We start from the raw sequence: 18,012 nt of genomic DNA, 5'->3' as shown, positions 1-18,012 counted from the left end.
TTTCACACTAATTTTAGGGGTAAAAATGGTTAGGGTTTGAGTTAAGTTGGGGTTTATTTGATTAAAACGTTGATACAGGACCAACAAAAAATGTTGAACCAGGATCACATCTTACTATGTGAAATCACGGCAACAGTGTGGATATGGAAAATTTTAATTAATGGTGTTCCACTAGTAGAATGCTACATAAAAATGTTTATATGAAACTTAGTATGGGTGCACCAAAAATCTAAATTGTAAATTTCTCTTGATTTTTCCTGCAATTATTTACTTTATAGAATTTACATTAAAACTAATTAGGTGGTGGGCAACTGCATGTCATATTTCTTACAAAGAATAGGCCACATAGAAACAAGCGATATAAAACTGAATTAGCTGTTTACATACAGAAAATAAAGAAAACAAACCATAACAATGACTCATTCAGTTTTGCAACCCTAGATTTAAGCTATTGGGTGTTAAGGTGTATGGGCTAAAACCTTAAGGTTACTGCCCAAAATTTGCTGCTTCGATCCCCACCAGGATCAAACCATCAGCTTAAGGATAAATTATATCTGCTAATGACTACCTACTTAGAAAATAACCAGACATACACAGACACAGAAACATTTCCTTCATACAACTGTCATACACTGTTCATTTTGATAGCTTTAGGCCTTGGCATGGCATTGCGGGACACAGCACTGACTAACTGCAACAGATGGCAGCAGGACGAGAAAACTAAAGGCTAACCAAAAAAATAACTATAAGCAACTCGCACAACATAAGGTGGGACAAAGAATAAACAGACATACAGATATAATAAAGAAAAGTATGGAGCACAATGCACAAAAGAAGAAAAGTGGGAAGGTCAAGGACGGGAGAGGGAAGTAGACATGTATGTGCAGTAAAGGAGTGTCCTCGACTACGTCTTTGTTGTCCACAAGGAGGCTAGCGAATTTTGCGGGCAGCAGCAGGAGCAGCAGCACACAGGCGGGATGGCACTCAGAGGGGCATACCACACCACCCTGAGTCAAAGCAGCAAGGGAGTTTTACCACGCTCCCCAAGTTATAACACAAATATATTTTCACAATTTAAAGAATATGCTAACCTATGATTTAAGTTCCTTAATTTTAGGGTTTGTATTTGTTTTTTTAGTTGGCTGTCAGCTCTTTCTCTCTCTCGTTCATTTTATAACACAAACTCTGTTTCAGAATGTAGTGAGCTGCCTCTCTCACTACTGCTCACATAGGCAGGTGTCCTCTAAGACAGCATCCTCCAGTATATCTCATAAAACCTATATTATTCACAATGACTTATGCATTACCTTCTCAATAAAGCGAGGCACCTCACTAAGTTTTGAAACAGAGAACCAAGTATTATTTTTATACTCTCTCATTGACTTTTCCAACGCTTACTTGACACTGTCCTTATTGTCCTCCTCAAGACTGTCGACAAAAGACGGAGGTTCATTGATGGTGAGACCTGCACCAGGGCTGACAGGAGACACGTCTCCCCCATCTGACACTGGTTTGGGTTCAAAGCGACTGCTGTTGGCACCTACAGATGTAAATACGCAAAATCTTTCACCACTGAAAAAGTAGAAACTCACTCAGAATTAACTGCAACCATTTTAAACATTTATTAAAAACTAAAATTTGAGAAATGTTCAACTTCTGCTGCGAGCAACGGCAGTGACGCGACGTTGACGAATCTAAAATTAAATTCGCCAACACATGACGTCACCCATTAAAAGTAAATGAGAAGTGTTAACGCTTACGTGTGAATGTACCGTTATGCTGCGTTCACACCAGCCGCGGTAGACGTGTCAAGCGCGAGTGATTTTAATGTTAAGTCAATGTCAAGACGCGTTGACGCGCATCTGGAGGTCTTGGACGCGAATGAGGCGTTTAACATGGCACGGTAGAGGCAATTCCGCCTCGTCCGCGCGAATGCCGCAAATTGAGCATCTAGCGCAATACCCGCGAATGGTGCTTATTGTGCATTTTGCGTTTTACGCTAATTTGCGGCTGACGCCCGAGTTGAATAATTTAAACTTTGGCGGATTTTTGCAGGAGCCTGCTTGCTGCTGTGGCGGTAGCCCCACCCGGAGTCACTCATTCAACAAGGAGGAACGCTTAATTTTGTCTTTGAGAAGTCACCTGGAGCTATACGACACGAGTTCTTATTTCTATAGAGACAGGAATAAAAAGGCCCTCGCTTGGAAGAGTGTCAGTGAGGACATTGCGCAACCTTGTAAGTTGTAAATACACATTTGACTTTTGGGTAACGTGACGTTTAACGACCAGCGGCATTCCCGACGTTTTTTTTGCTATTTTCCCCCTATAGTAAGGTTACCAAATACAAACCGGTAACTCTCTCGATGAATGCACAATCAACATCAGCCATCTTGCAAACAGACAACCGCATAGCACTTGCCCCTCCCACAAGAAGCGGATTTCGCCTCTGACGCGCGTCAAATGCTTGCTTTTTCTGTGCGTCTACTTCGCTCTAGACGTGCAATTGCATTCAAAATGTTCAAGCGGCAAACAAGACGCGGTAGACGTGATTTTGACACCTCAAACGCGGCTGGTGTAAACCCACGGTTAGAGCTCAAACTTCTCCTCTTTAATCTGGCATATATAAAATGATGATAGTTACTGGATAAAGTCAAACATTCCTTTAAAAAGATTTTCCCACCAGTTTCTCATGTACAACATGCTGTGTTTCATAATCCTCACCGATCTCATTTTGGGAGTCAGGGCTGGGAGTCACACTAACAATGATGGGGGGCGATTCGTTGCTCTCTGAGACGTGAATGGTGCCAGGCAAAACTGTACTGGGCTTTCGGCCGGCATTGCTGCATCTTTCATTTTCTGGCATACGTGGAGCTGGGTTCTGTTTGGGCTTAACTAGAGAGAGAGAGAGCAAAAGAGAAAGAAAGAGATAAACACATCAATCATATGCGGTCAAGACTGTGAGCACCTGTATTGATTATAAAGGAAGGACCGATGATTATGTGGTTGCAACAGTAGGATGTAATAAGAGGGTTGCTAAAAGTTTCATTCAGAAAGGTGTTAAGATATTCAGTGGGAGTTTCAAGGGTCCAACAAGTCCTGAGTAAAACGGAATCAAACACCAAGCACAAACATAACCAGTCCAAGGCCCTATTTCTTTTAATGATTTCTGCTTTTCAACCATTAAATTACACCAGTGATTATGTGCAGATTTGTAACCAAGCATTATAGTTTATTCAGCAAAGAAAAAAAACATCCATACCACATGGACAGAAAAACAAAAAACACAAACTAACCCCTTTGTTTGAAGTGGAACATGCAAACATGCAATTAGGTTTAATTAGTAAGGGAATGTACCATCTAAGAAAAAAGGTTTCTACACAAAGAGAACAGACATAATACCTTCAATGTCCAATCTAGGCTTATCATCTGCAAGAGGAAAAACATAGCACAAACATGTCCCTTTTAATTCTCCATTACCTTTCCACAGCAGTTCTTGCTGACTGAACAATACACAATGATTATAAATTAATAAAACTATTAAACTGCCTCTGGGTTTTTTCTGTAGAGTTTTGCTGATGCCAGACACATTGTGTGTTATGTCTAATTAGTGTAAATGGTTGATTGTAAATTGATATGCGACATGAAATAATACTGCAGGATTGGTCAGTGATTGCGTGATTTTGCAGGGGGTGTGGTCTGAGAAAGAGCATTAGAAGGATTTTATAGAGTACGTACGTATAGGGGGTTTGGCTTTTCCACCTCCCCATGGCTATTGGAGACAAACAGAACAAGAAAAGATTACACATCACACAGTACAAAAACTGATGCAAGACAATGATCTTCATGCTTTTTGCTCACAATTTATGATGCTATTTAGGCACAACCAATACACGATTGTGCCTGCAAACACATTTACTGACAATCTGAATAAGATATGAATGCACGATAAACTGTTATGATGCGGTATGTTAACTAACCTTCAACACAGAGGGTACAGAAGGCCGCCATCCAGATCTTGTTTTCTTGTTGTCAAGTGCTCTAGTCTTGACTCCAAGGTGCTTCATATAGAAGGCCACTGCTCCAAAGATGGAGTTACTGATAAAGACGACAGAAACCGATAAGTTGCTTAATGTGACCAGAATCATTTCACTTTATGCTAAACTAATAAACTATGACATGAAGAATAAATGAGGGATCTTTAGGGAGGGAGAAAAAGAAGAGCAAGGGGGAGGAGTCAAACGAAAGGGGAGGTTTGGAGGCCTGGGGGAGGAGCTTGTGCATATGTGCATGGTCTCTAATTACACACATGGATTATGTGGCACAGCTGTGCATGACAAATTGGACAACTGCAACAGCGGCACATATCCACCCACCAGCCACCACCCAACATGAACACATCTAAGCTCAGACTTTTGTTCCTTAATAAAAACACTGCCATCTTCAAACTCAATTCAAACTGATCTATCTTCTAAAATATTACAAATTACAAGATTTTATGAAATTGACCTTTAAACTAAAAAAAAATTACTTGAAATTCTGCAGGAAAGTGACTCTGCTAGTATATCTAGCAAATGGATATTGTCATTTAAAAAAAAAAAAAAAACTGAGAAAAGATATGCAAATCACAGCTTACCTTTTGTCCTTGTCTGCAACAATTGAGGGGCTGCAAAAAAGACATTTAACGCAATAATTAGGGAAAAACATAAAAAAAATCATGCAATCCAATGCTGGTTTTAATAACTCACCGCTTAAAGTTACGTAACATTTTTTCTCTCTCGATCTCGCCCAATTTTTAAGTCTGTTTTAGGACGGTGAAATCTGAAGTGTTCGAGTTTTTCCTGATTCAAAATCACACTAACTGCTGTATTATTTTGTTTAGAATTCAAGCTAATGAACATATTCTGTCACTTGCAAACAAAATAAAAAAACAAAAAAAAATCTAAAAAAAATTGTGGTGCATCAAAAAACTGAACTCAAATCAGCTCTAAATGACACATCACCAAAAATGCAATTTAGTAAAGCAAAATTCCGTTTAGTGAAGCAATCTCCTGCAAGATTAGATTCTTGGCACTCTCCTAAGGCACTAAGGCTGTCCTACGGCGATGTCTATAAAACAAACAATGAATACCGGCAGTGCAACTCGCTATTTAACTGTGTTTTGTGTCTGATGCAACAAGCATGCAAGAACATGGAAATCCGATGCCTGTGTTTTCCTATGAAAATACAAAGGGGAGGAGTGTGATAAGGAATCCCCAGAGTCTGGCCATTTAAAAACCTCAATCCGCCCTAAGAGATCGAGACTGCAGCCAATGAGAAAGCCTGTAAGTGATGTCATCACAGTTATACTGAGGGAGGAGAATGAATGGAGGAACAAACTGTTAGAGTAAAAGGATAGCGTCTAGGAAAACAGAGGATGATTATCTGAGTGCATACAGTATGAACACTGAATAGGCTTATTGAGACAACCACACATAAAGAGAAGTTGTACCAAGATGTCAAGTCTCTGAGGACACATTACGTCTTTAAGCATGTTGAAACAGACACTAAATAAGTGAGACACTTATTTATATACTTAAATGTATTATCTCTCTATAGCATCATTTTATCAATGACTGAATGTGTGATAGATTGTAAACTGGTTCTCTTTTTCTTTCTCTGACCTCTACTGTACCTCATTCACCAGTTTACTCTCTTTGGCAAAGAGCCAGAGAGCAGAAACTTCCTGCCAGCGTGGCACTTCTGACACCATCCTTTCTTTCACTTCCTCTCTTTTTCTTTCCATTTCTTTTTTTAAATAAGCATGCATAACACGGTCGAATCTAGTGCTGCACTAAAGAAAAAATGCATTTTACTCATTTATGAGCATGCATAAATTGAACGTAATGATATAAAAAGTCTGCAAAATAATATAAACACAATACCTTCTCATGTACTTCAAAGATGGTTTTAATTTTAATGAACGAAATTGAACTGGCTTATAAAACATTTCAGCAGATGGTTATGTCTGGCCATCATACAGTATTAGTTATTCAGATAGCAGACACACATGGTTCTTTAACTATACACTTGTGAGAGCCGATGTCCTTGCTGTTTCTCATTGTGCAGATATAATGAGTTGAATCCAGATTGTCAGTGTGTGTTCAGTGAGGACAAAAGGCTCAGCAGTCTCCTCCTGTCTCACTTCCTGCATGGGGGTCCCTCACTTCCCGTGGGGTGTAATATTAATGTTTAGAGACCCGGGTAAACCTACTGCACTCTTTGACCCTGATTCAAGGGATAGTTAAGTGAAAAATGTAAATTCAGTCATCATTTACGCCCTGATTCAAAACTGCATACGCTCATTTTATGGAACACTATTATAGATACAATGCAGGAGAAAGAAGTTTGCATAAATGGCCATTTAACACCATATGTGACCCTGCATGTGAAAACCCAGCTGAAGTCTTTTTTGTTTTCTACATAAAATTATCTTACATAATGTTCAGAACAATTTTTTTATGTATAACCTTGATATATTTAATATTGACGGAGTAAGGTCATGTCAAAGATTAAAATTAAAGTTTGATGGTCCTAATATCATTAGTCTTTAGACTTCAGTCTTATAATCTAATAAAGTCATACAGATTTTGAGAGTGACTATGAATTAGGGCTGTCACAATGATGAAATAATCGTCTCATCACGATTGTTTGACCTCATCTCTATGATTTCAGATCACCGCAATGATTGCACATCTCCCTAAAATACACAAGGGGGAGCTGCTGCGCCTGTATAAATGAGACAGGGTCAGATCAATACAGTAGAAAAAAACAGCATTTTAAAGAAATGCTGCAAAACTTTGAAAAGCAGTATGAACTGTCAGGAAAAACATACATTCCCAAAACAGCAATTCCAAATTTAGGGAAATGAAGGATGCTTTATTGTGTTTATTTCTTTTCAGTTTTTTAAAGATATATTCATTCAATAATTGCTTTTAAATATGTGTTGTGTGTATTTATATTTACTGCCAGGTAAACCTTGCAAAATATCTAATAAAAAATATGAAATAATAAAATTATTTCATGAACAAACAAAAACGTTTGAGAATTAAATGCCAAATCAATAAAACAGACAATTTATCTGCATAATCGTTTAAAAGACAGCCTTATTGTGTATTTCTATATATTTAAATTTATAATACATTTATATTATCTTATTATATCATAATATATACTTACATTATATTATAGACTATTATATAGAATATATTTATATAGAATATACATTTCTATACACAATGCAAAAATGACTTTCTTACGTAATAGAAAAAAACCTAAGAAAATAAGCATAGTTTTTAGACAAAAAATATACAATTTAGGTGAATTTGTGCCTAAAACAAGCAAAAAAATCTGCCAATGAGCTAAGACAGTTGTTCTTGAATTAAATGTTTAAGAAAAAGTGTAAGATTTTTTACGTACCCCATCGGCAGATTTTTTTTGCTTGTTTTAAGCACAAATTCAGTTACATTTTATGCTTTTTGTCTAAAAACTACACTTATTTTCTTGGGTCATTTTGCTCATCAAGAAAATGCATCTTAACTCTTTCCCGCCATTGACGAGTTATCTCGTCAATCTGCAATACCGCTTTTATTGCGCTCTTCCGCAACTTATAAAAACCGGAAGTATTGCCCTAGGACAAACAGCTGTATGTCCGTGTATGTTTTAAAGATCGCTCTGCATCTGATCTCTGTCAAAAGTCCTTCACTAAAATAGAATTATCTCAGCTTTTTGCTCAAAATTTTGTGTTTTTGATGAAACCTACACATATTTGAGAGGTGATAAAAATAGAACACATGAAGGTAGGATGAAACGGATTGTTTTGTTTGAAAGCAGAGGGTCTGTTCTTTTATTTCATATATTGTATGTTTATATATTTAAAAAGGAGCATTTTCTGGAAGGCATTAAACTTTTGTGAAAATCATGAAAAATGCTGGCGAGGAAAGAGTTAATTTAAGAATTTTTAGATATGTGTACTAAAAACAAGACAAAAATACTGAGTACGAAAGTTATTTTTTGCAGTGTAATATGAGACTGTCCTGCATTAGGTTTGTGTGCAGGAAGGCCCTAAACACAACGTCACAAAGAACCTATTAGGAACCAAAAATGAAACTTCAATGGACACTTCAGCAACTCCTCAGAGTCTGCACATGATGCACAACAGTGAGTGGACTGAATTCTGATAGGACTATTATAGCACTCACTCCAAGGGGTCAAACTTCACAGCGGCACGAAGATACTGTGCAGTATGACACATTCAATAGCTATCACTTAGCAGCCAGTGAGTGAATATCGACAGAGGCTCAGGGGTTCTGATCTGCCGTGAATGCAGATTTGACAATAGCTGTGTTCTGTCTAAGTGAATCGAGACAGAAAAGTGTTTGGATCAAACTTTCCTCTTCCCTACTGTGCAGACGGTGATTGTCCCAGCAGGAAAACACATAGCAGATGGTCAGAGTTGGTACAGGGTTCGATTACAGGCTAGGCACTGGGTAGGGAATCAAAGGTAAAGTTCTGCCCATGTGTTGAAAATAATTATGTATAATTCACTTAGAGTGAAAATAGACATCCCAGTACTGATATCTTTATTGTGATGCTGTGCTCAACAGATCATGTGATTGTACTTGGCCAGACAACAGAAATAAATACCATGTGACACAACTGCAACATGACTGACAGCTTGTGAAATTGAAGAGAAGTGCATTTTGTCCTTGGGTGGACTTCTTTTGGCCGCTTAAAATGTAGCTTTAAAATGCTTTAAATGTTTCAGGTTTCACTCAAAAAAAAAAAAAGATTAAAAATGTAAAATTAATTATAAAATTCAAACACAGTATAATAGCATTGTATGATGACAGATATGGTGTTTGGGTAATTGTTTACTGCCCTAAAACAAAATAAATCTGTCCCTTTAAAATCTGTCTCCAAACGTCCCGACGCCAGTATAAGTCTATGAGATTATTTGCATCATGCAGAGGTTAAAAAAAAAAAATCTCAGTGCTTAAAAAAATTATAATAACAATGCTTACTTTGCCTCAACCATCCTTTCCAACAGGCCTTCAGCTACCGCCTTTTCCTTCATCTCCATAGGGATACGGTCAGTGGGGCGATGGGACTCCACATCAGTTAACTCACGCTCATTAGGAGTCATTCCCATCATCCTCTTTTGCCTTATAAAGGAAAGAAAGACAGGAATTATATAGTAATTTTTGAGTTTCAACATTAAGCCGTCCACGTCCTGCCCCGAAACATTTTAACGTTTTTAATAACATTAAGGGTGCTAAATCTATACTAAATCAGTACAAGGGATATGATTTAAAATGGTGTTTTAAAGTGCACCTTTTTCATTGCTAAACATGACAACATTATTTTGTGCATTTGTTACAATACAATGTGCTCGCGTGGTTTATGATAAAAAAAAAACAACAACAACACATTTTTCCACATACCGTACATTTTGTAGCTCAGATTTCCTTAGACTCATAGATTTGAAAAGCTCTGTGTCCCTGAATGGCCAGCTAATCTGTATGTTGTGATTGGCCTGAATACCTGACGCTCCTTACCATGTTTAAAAGATTCGCTCACAATGCAATGCTAACATGAGTTAACTTACAGGCTGAGTCCGAAGCGGGAGGAATTATGATAATGTCGGTCTTTACTACTTTACCAATCCCAGAAAGTAAACTGTTGCCTACAATCCATGTGTTTGTTGTAGTCCAAGAAAGGAGATTCACGCTGGAGACGATAACTCGCTTCATCGTTTACTTTACGGGTTTGTACCTTCTGCATATCATTAACATGTACTAATACACACTTACACAGCAAAGTAAAATCTTGAATCGGACCATAGGAGCTCTTTAAAAGCAGTTAATTTTAAGTTTTAGCTTATAACTAAACAAACTTAGATTCCTCTAATGCGACCATCTTTGGAGGTCATCATATGGTTCATAAGTCCACAGTCCTGTTCTCCTTAACATGAGAACGCTTTGGATTCACCTTTTTTTAAGTCACATCATCTATAATATAAACCTACCAATTCTGGAGTGCAAGTGAGAAAAAATGTATTGTACAGTATAGTAAGAAATGTACTGTAATGTAACAGGTTATGAGACATAGTTAATAATAACTTTTGCTATTCTGGTTGTTCGTTGACTCTCACCTGAAGTCTTCCAGCTGTCGCAGTACCTCTGGAGCCTGCAGAAGCTGAACTTCATAAACATAATGCTTCTGTAGATCTTCACTGATCATTTCTGACCGTGTGCGATCTGAAGGAGCACAGCGAAAGAGTAAGGGCTAAGTAAGGCAGGTAATACAACACCATCACTACAGGAAGAGAGATGAGTTTCACACTGAATTTGGTGCAAGAGGGTGCAAGAACTGAGAGGGTGATGGAAAAGCCTTACCAAAGTCAGCGGCTATGTGGTTTGGCACGGTTACTCTGAGAATCTGGAAAAAGAAATCAAGAGTCAAGTTTTATATAAACAGCATAGTATATTTAAAAAAATCTGTAGATCTATGTAAAAGACCACAGAATGATTTGAATGAATCATATAGTCTGAAGAATAGTTCAGATAGTGTAATTTCACAGTGACTATATTTGAGCATACAACGTTTTAAACAACATAAAGGTGAGAAGTTTACTTTTTTGGATAATATATATATATATTTAAATTCTAAGAGAATATATACCATGTAATACAGAAGATCTCCACCAGAGGTCACAACAGCACAAAAAAGCAACACAAATAAGCTTCTACAGTACACTTCCCTTTCAGTTTCAAATTCATATCACACAAACAGGTTTACAGTCATAATACCAACTCATAAAAAAGAGGAAAAGGAGCAAGACTCGACATTAAATACAACAGAGGAAAAAATAAGTGATTCATCAGTGAGGTTATTCCCATGACCCAAACAGGAAGTCAAGGTCAGACTAACATTCAGCTACAGGACAGAAAAATACAATGTATAAAAGACGAGTAAAATAACACAGAGACTGAAATAGAAAAAGACCAACAGTAGTGACAGAGTCAAGGGAAAAACTGAGAAAAAGACGACCTCTCCACATAGGTAACATACTGTCCACTTCTGATGATCATATTAGATGTATTTACTATGTCAAAACTTTTTTCTGAGTAATGCATAAGAAACCTTTTATATATACACATGAATAATCATTAGATACCATTTTTATGCATGTGCCAAACGTTTCTATTATTATTTAGAAGTTTGAAAGTAATGATTGATGGACAGCAGATCACCCACATGATGAATAAAATACTGCATCAAAAAAACATTCCTTCAGGGGTCTAACACAAAAACTACACAAAGAATAGAGGCTTTGACTGAGAGGTGAGACAGAACAAAGAGCAAGACTTGTACAGTGATAAACAAATCTGACAGCTAAGTGTCTAAAACTCTTCTCGTTCACATACCGCTCCTTTATCCAGAAAAGTGCTGCAGAATTCTCCAAAGTGTTTCTTGGTGTCTTTGGCGTTGAAGTTCTTGAAGAGGTCAGCATAAAGGTAGCACAGCTGAGAGAGAGGAACAAAGGGAGATTAAAGAAGAGCAAAAAGGATTCAGACATAGAGAACAGAGAACTGTGATGCTTGGATAGTGATATGTGTTGTGTTGGGTATATGGCTGACTTGATGGAAAGGGAACTCGAATGTTAAAAAATTTAAAAAGTAGCAGAACACATGCTGACCACTGAGAAAAGGTGGGCAAGAGACAAACAGCCCAATTCTGTTTGTCGGATGAGAAACCAAGCACAACTTGTCTTACTCAAGGAAATATTAAAGGAACGGTTCACTTGAAAATTCTCGTATCATCGGTCATAGCAGATTTCGTACGCTATCAAACTTTAAAGTGTCCAAACAAAACTGCATATGAAGAGTCTATACCAGGGGTGGGCATTCCTGGTCCTGGAGGGCCACTGTCCTGCAAAGTTTAGCTTCAACTCTAATCAAACACACCTGAAATTTCCAAATCATCCTGCAGCATTTGATTACACTTTTCAGGTGTGTTTGATTAGGGTTGGAGCTAAACTTGACAGGACAGTGGCCCTCCAGGACCAGGAATGCCCACCCCTGGTCTATATGAAGAGCTCAGATGCAAAAACCTTTAAACGCCAAATGAAATAGCGCTTTAAGGCAGGATCCATTAAACGGCATAACAATTTTTCAGCAAAGCCCTCTAAGTGCATGAAAAAAAAATTGCATGAATGACGGCGCACGTCACGGTGCAAGCTTTTACCCGGTTAAATGAGGTACACTGACATAAATTGTTTTTTTGCCTTTTTATTCAGAAAGAACAGTGAAGAGAGACTGAAGACTTTTTGTAGATTTTTGTACTTAGAGGGTTTTGCAGCAAAATTTGTTGAATTCAAAAGAAAGTGACATTACCAACTAATGACGTTTTCATTGCTATTAAACTGAACCTAAACACAAGAGCCTAATAAAAAATGCTAATTTACAAGAAATTATGTCAGATGCATCTGAGCTCTTCACACACTATAGACAAAAGTATTGGGACAACCCTTCTAATAAAGATATTTGGGACAGCACAGTGGCCACCCCAAACAGACCACTGTAAGGTCCCTGGTTCTAGCCTTGGCTGGGTTGAATGCTCTCCCATGCTCTCAGCATGGGTTTACTCTGGGTACTACACAGTATATGATTTCCGGTCCGTAAACTACATTTTTGACCTGGTGATTAACCAATTTCTATCAAAACAAATATTAATGTTTTACCATTCAATACTATAAAAAAAAACTAAATGGCACTAAATGGCAGTGCCGCAGTTGGATAGTGCAAATTAAGGGGCGGTATTAACCCCTTTTGACATCACAAGGGGAGCCAGATTTGAATGACCTATTTTTTAACATGCTTGCAGAGAATGATTCATCAAAACTAAGTTACTTGGTTGATCTTTTTCACATTTTCTAGGTTTATACAAGCACTGGGGACCCAATTATAGCACGTTAACATGGAAAAAGTTAGATTTCCATGATATGTCCCATTTAAAGTACAGGTTGAGTTCAAACCTGTTCATTGGAAGTGGGCGTCCAAAACTTCTATCCATATAGTGTATCTTGTATACTATTTTCTAAGAACCCTGAAGTCAAAGCTTTGTGTGAGTCCATCGCAGTAAGCCAACACACATTTGGATAACTTGAAATACAACACATATGTTGTATAGACTACCATCTATGGCTATTTTCCAGTCCATTTTACAATATGCTTGACGCCATCCATTTTTGTTGTATGAAAAAAGCAGACTGGACAATTGATGATAATGAAACCAGAGGTTACAATGAATGTCTGCATGAATTAAGATCATGTACACAGCAGCACAAATGAGCAAAGAGAGAAAGGACTTGGTTTCGGGAGACGGTACCTGGGGCAGATCACATTGGCTGCATGCCAAATAAAAGGAGAGAAACTCATGCGTTATCATAGGAAAAGGGCTTTGTCTGAATGCAGGTAAGCACAGATTTATGACATACATCCCACCTTTACTGTGTGGAAAACAGACATGGGTAGCTGAACAAGAGGCAATATAAGAAACTCACAGATCCTCACATACAAAAGTAAAAGCGAGCATGCACGCTAACTAAAATAAACAGAAACACATGGTTCTTACTACTGGAGCACAGTCGAACTGCAACATGACATGGTGGAGGAAGACCAGCAAGTGGGTGGGTCTGTTCTTCAACAGTTCAATACTTGTAAAGTGACTGCAGTGATCATCCACCATCTGAAAAAAAAAGTGATTGAAGCGTTTATATTTATTTTACATACTCCACCTGGCATTCCCTTGAACATAGGTGTATATAGCATGTACATGAAAATAGTACCTATTTATTATTATTAATACTTTTTTTTTTCTATGAACCGGAAGCTTCGGTCTCATTGTTTGGGAGTAAGCATATAGGACAATAAAACTTTTAAAATTGTAAATGTTTGTCTGAATGTTTCAAATTCACAAACTTAAAAATGTTAGGATGTGACTCATGGCACTCACAGGTTGCTCATCATTCTCAAAGTCTTCATCCTCTGCTCCAATTATACTCATGGCTTTATTAGAACTCTGAGCACCGCACGGCCCACGCTGGATGGAGGGAGAGAAAACAGAAAAAAAACCACACTAAACTAAACCGTTCTAGGTAATAACAGGTGCAAGATGAGGATTTTTTTCTGCATTAGTTACTTCTCTCAGATTGAGAGAAAATCTAAGAAAGATTTTGGTAATGCAGCCATCCACTAAAAAAGGTCACTCGCACACTAAGACGACTGTACAAACAAAATCCAAATATTAAATGCTACAATATCCCAAAATACAGTAGAAATAGAGAATCATCATCAACCTTTTTCAACTTTTTCCAAAGTTTCCATTTAACTATTAAGGACACAAATGTTTATTAAAACAATACTAAGTAAAATCATTCAATACCCTCTTTCTCTTCACATGTAAATGGTAACAGAACAACTGAGCAGTGATACAAAAAGTATCTCAGTTGAGAAATCACAGCTGTGCTTTATCATGAATAAACCACAGCAATTGACCAATCAGCATCAAGGACCACAACCATCTGTTTTATAATATTCCATTACGCTGACCAATGAATTCGGCCAATGGCTATGAATGTAACAGTGTTCTAGTGTTAGAGCTGCTGAGAACAAGTTTTCTCTGTAAGCGTTGTGCAACAATATTACCTCAAAATCTCTGTACAAGTCAAACTAAAGCGATTCTAAACACAAACATTGAGTTCTCCAGTACAAACATGCAAGCAACTGTGACAAACCTCAACCAAAACTAATGGTCAATGTGCACAAATGCCTTTAACTCAGATTAAATATGCACGTGTTTAGCATTTAACACAATAAGTGATGTGCCATTATTAGACTGTTGGTGGTTTTGATGATTTGTGTACATGTAAATTACCAGGAATGGAGAGCTAAAGTTAGGCTATGCTAAATAAGACACCATTACATAGCCATAACTAGTCACTACTTATAACTGTGGTTGGTTGGATAGTATGTGAGTGGCTATATGGGTGATTCTCACGAAATCCAGATTTAGAAAGCGTCCAGCATCAGAATTGTTAAAAAGCTCTGTAAGCCATTTTTTTGCACATATAAGATTAATGTCTAAACTTACTATAAGTTTATTTTTTAGGGGATTTAAAAAATATATTTTCTATAGAATTATGTACATTTTTTAGATTATCATTATCAAAAAGTATCATTACCGAAACATGATTTTGCATTAAATACATGCATTTACAAACTCATGTTTCGGTAATGACAACTAAAATGTTGTCTAAGTACTATGACAAACAAAATTTTAACTTTTATCTGGAGAGAAAAATTAAGAACTGCTTACCTGGTAGCCATCTTGAGTGTCACAGTCAATTATGTCCCTTCCAACTATTTTTTTTTTTTTAAATGTTAGTTCCTTGAGGGCTTAAAAATGGTTGAAAATTGTTGTGGAGGATGAGGAAATTGCTCCTGGACATATTTATATTCCTTATTATTGTCTCTACATTTACCAATGATCACCAAATACCACATGTTTCTTTACTGTAAATGTTTATAGTATAACATGCACTGAAGCTTTTCATTTTTTAGATTTTTTTAATTATAAATATTTCCATGTCAAAGAACCCAAATCAAGTCATGGACACGTTGCGGTAATGAAACTTTTCCCATTAAATGTGGAAAAAACAAAATTAGGTTTGTATGATGTCATTTGAAATAATGTGCAAAATAGTACATCAAGAGATGTTTGTAAATGTATGCTTATTATTTTGATAGCATTTACTTATCAAAATGTTTCATGAGACCTCATAAGTGTAATTTCACGAGAATCACCCATATATGGTAAGTGCTTATTGCTGTGGATGAGATTCTGTCTGGATGATGAGGCATTGAGAGGGGCTTTCATATATATATTAAGTTTAAAACGTGAAGGGCAACATTACAATCTCTCTGATGAAGCCAATACGAAAGTGACTTAAACTGCAATCGACTGGCCGCTTGAGGCTGGCTCCAAAAGGGGATCAATTCTCATAGACCCCCCATGTTAAAATGCCCATCTTTAGAGCATAAAATAATATGTTTACAGCCTGGTACAAAAAGTGTTTTTGGTCTATATAGCTAATTTTACCCTTCATGACAACTGTGAGGGGGGTGAACTTTTTGTAACTCATCCGTTTAAATTATATTAAGCCTTAAAGTTCTGCATAATTAAGGGCGTGGCCACTTGAGTGACGGTTGAACAGCCACTGCTGTCACTAGAGTCGAGCTAGACGGGCGTGGTTTCAGCAAAAAACCACCTCAGATTCACCAACGTCCCGCCACTTCACCCAATTTTAGATCTTGACGCGCAGCCAAGATGGCGACAGCAGGCACAGCCTACTATTGGCTTCAAAAACGATCTTTAGAAACCTATGGGTGACATCACGTACACTACGTCTATCTTTTTTTACATTCTATGGTTCAAACACACAAATACACACATTGTGGTCTGTAAATTGTTTTAACAAGATCCTAATCTTGTTTTTAATAGGTGTTAAGGAAACTTTCTCCATCTGGGACCCACATTGTGTGTTTTCCTGGGACTTTTAAAACCATGTTCCAACAACCTGTGCTGTGTGTAGTAATCTTACAAAATCATGGGGGACTTATGAACCAGAAAACAACACAATCACAATATTACACAGCTTTGTGTCAAATGCACTTATTCTGAATGTTCAAAACGATATTACATAGTACTGAAGAAATAAAGTCAGTTAATTTAACGCAAAACAAAGTTGTACGTTAGCTGGTTCGGTACTATAGAAAATATCTTGGAAACTGTGATTACTCCATCCCTGTTTGCAAATCGGATGCAGCCCACTTCAACGTGGAATGGAAACAAACAACACAAGCAGCCTCGGATGCCTTTACCCCGTTATGGGCGTCTTCATAATCCATGCTTTCGTATGTCGGGCCAACGCTGGTTAACCGAGCTCCTGCAAAGACACGAAATCATGAATGGCTGGAACAAAGTTCATAACCAAACAAAGAAATACAAACAAATGGAGCACATGCAAACTACTGCCAGGGGCCAGCAGATACCAATATAGAGAGTTCAGAACCGCCCAATAAATCAATAACAGATAGACTGATGTGGAACAACTAGACCCAGATACGCTCTCTATCAATGAGGACGGGTCTGAATGGATAACAGGGCTTTAGTTCTCCACAATCAAAAGATTCATTGTTTGGTTTATTTGCTATGTCCTTTTCTTTATTATCTTCAGTATTTGGAATCATGGACACCAGATCTTCGCTGCTGGAGAGAATCGGAAAATGTTTGTTCGTTGACCACTTAGTTTTAATTCCTACATTCCCTAATATCAAACAAAGGCTTCTTTTGGTCCAGAGCGGTTTCAATAGGAATCGATATTGGAATTGGGCAAAGGACTGAACCAAAATACAATGACCTCTGCAGAAAAAGTACACTCACTTGGGGACAACAAAGCAGATAGCAGAAATATCTTTGCATACCAGACTACCCTATAGAGCCGTTGAGACAATGGCCTTGTCCTCTGCACTGGAGCAAGTGTGATAGCACAGGCCTAAAATAACTGTTAATGGAGCCGTGTTTGTGTTTGGGGTTTATCGGCTGCTTTCATCAGCCCAGTTCTTCAAAGCTCTCCAAAGAACACCGTCTATAGTACAGGGTAGGCAAGCATAAAGAGGGAGGAGAGAGAGACCCAGAGAGGGAGAGGAAATGGGTGTCATTTCCTCAGGAAATGATCAGAGACATTTTTTGTTAACCTGACTGTAAAAGTCATGTTTCGAGTAACAAAGCACTAAACAAAGGTTAAAAGGAGGGACATATGTAAAGTGAATAACACATATAAAAGATTTATGAAAAGATTAATGGAGAAAGTGCAGTACAGCAAGTGATCATCTTTTTCTGTCTTTTGAC

At 37.5% G+C, this 18,012-nt stretch overlaps 1 protein-coding gene across 6 annotated transcripts in view; it reads right to left on the bottom strand.

The window, feature by feature from the left end:
* The window catches only part of arhgef1 (Rho guanine nucleotide exchange factor (GEF) 1), a 51,619-nt gene that overhangs the window by 17,767 nt on the left and 15,840 nt on the right, over window positions 1–18,012 (bottom strand). For 3 of the 6 annotated variants that reach the window (XM_065245568.2, XM_065245569.2, XM_065245572.2), the window contains exons 2-14: window positions 16,983–17,047; window positions 14,056–14,142; window positions 13,675–13,788; window positions 11,466–11,564; window positions 10,434–10,476; window positions 10,190–10,295; window positions 9,060–9,200; window positions 4,634–4,663; window positions 3,978–4,095; window positions 3,736–3,769; window positions 3,400–3,426; window positions 2,722–2,892; window positions 1,399–1,540 (exon numbers count right to left, since the gene is read on the bottom strand). In XM_065245568.2, the coding sequence (XP_065101640.2) occupies window positions 1,399–1,540; window positions 2,722–2,892; window positions 3,400–3,426; window positions 3,736–3,769; window positions 3,978–4,095; window positions 4,634–4,663; window positions 9,060–9,200; window positions 10,190–10,295; window positions 10,434–10,476; window positions 11,466–11,564; window positions 13,675–13,788; window positions 14,056–14,142; window positions 16,983–17,009 (1,139 nt within the window). In that variant the 5' untranslated portion in view covers window positions 17,010–17,047. Of the gene's footprint in view, window positions 1–1,398; window positions 1,541–2,721; window positions 2,893–3,399; window positions 3,427–3,735; window positions 3,770–3,977; window positions 4,096–4,633; window positions 4,664–4,745; window positions 5,158–9,059; window positions 9,201–10,189; window positions 10,296–10,433; window positions 10,477–11,465; window positions 11,565–13,674; window positions 13,789–14,055; window positions 14,143–16,982; window positions 17,048–18,012 lie in introns of those variants that run through there. The other 3 variants (XM_065245571.2, XM_065245570.2, XM_065245573.2) reach the window with 3 other exon arrangements.

Source organism: Paramisgurnus dabryanus, chromosome 13 (genome assembly GCF_030506205.2).
Source record: "Paramisgurnus dabryanus chromosome 13, PD_genome_1.1, whole genome shotgun sequence".
Classification (NCBI taxonomy): domain Eukaryota; kingdom Metazoa; phylum Chordata; class Actinopteri; order Cypriniformes; family Cobitidae; genus Paramisgurnus; species Paramisgurnus dabryanus.
This window is presented reverse-complemented; position numbering and strand designations above follow the sequence as displayed.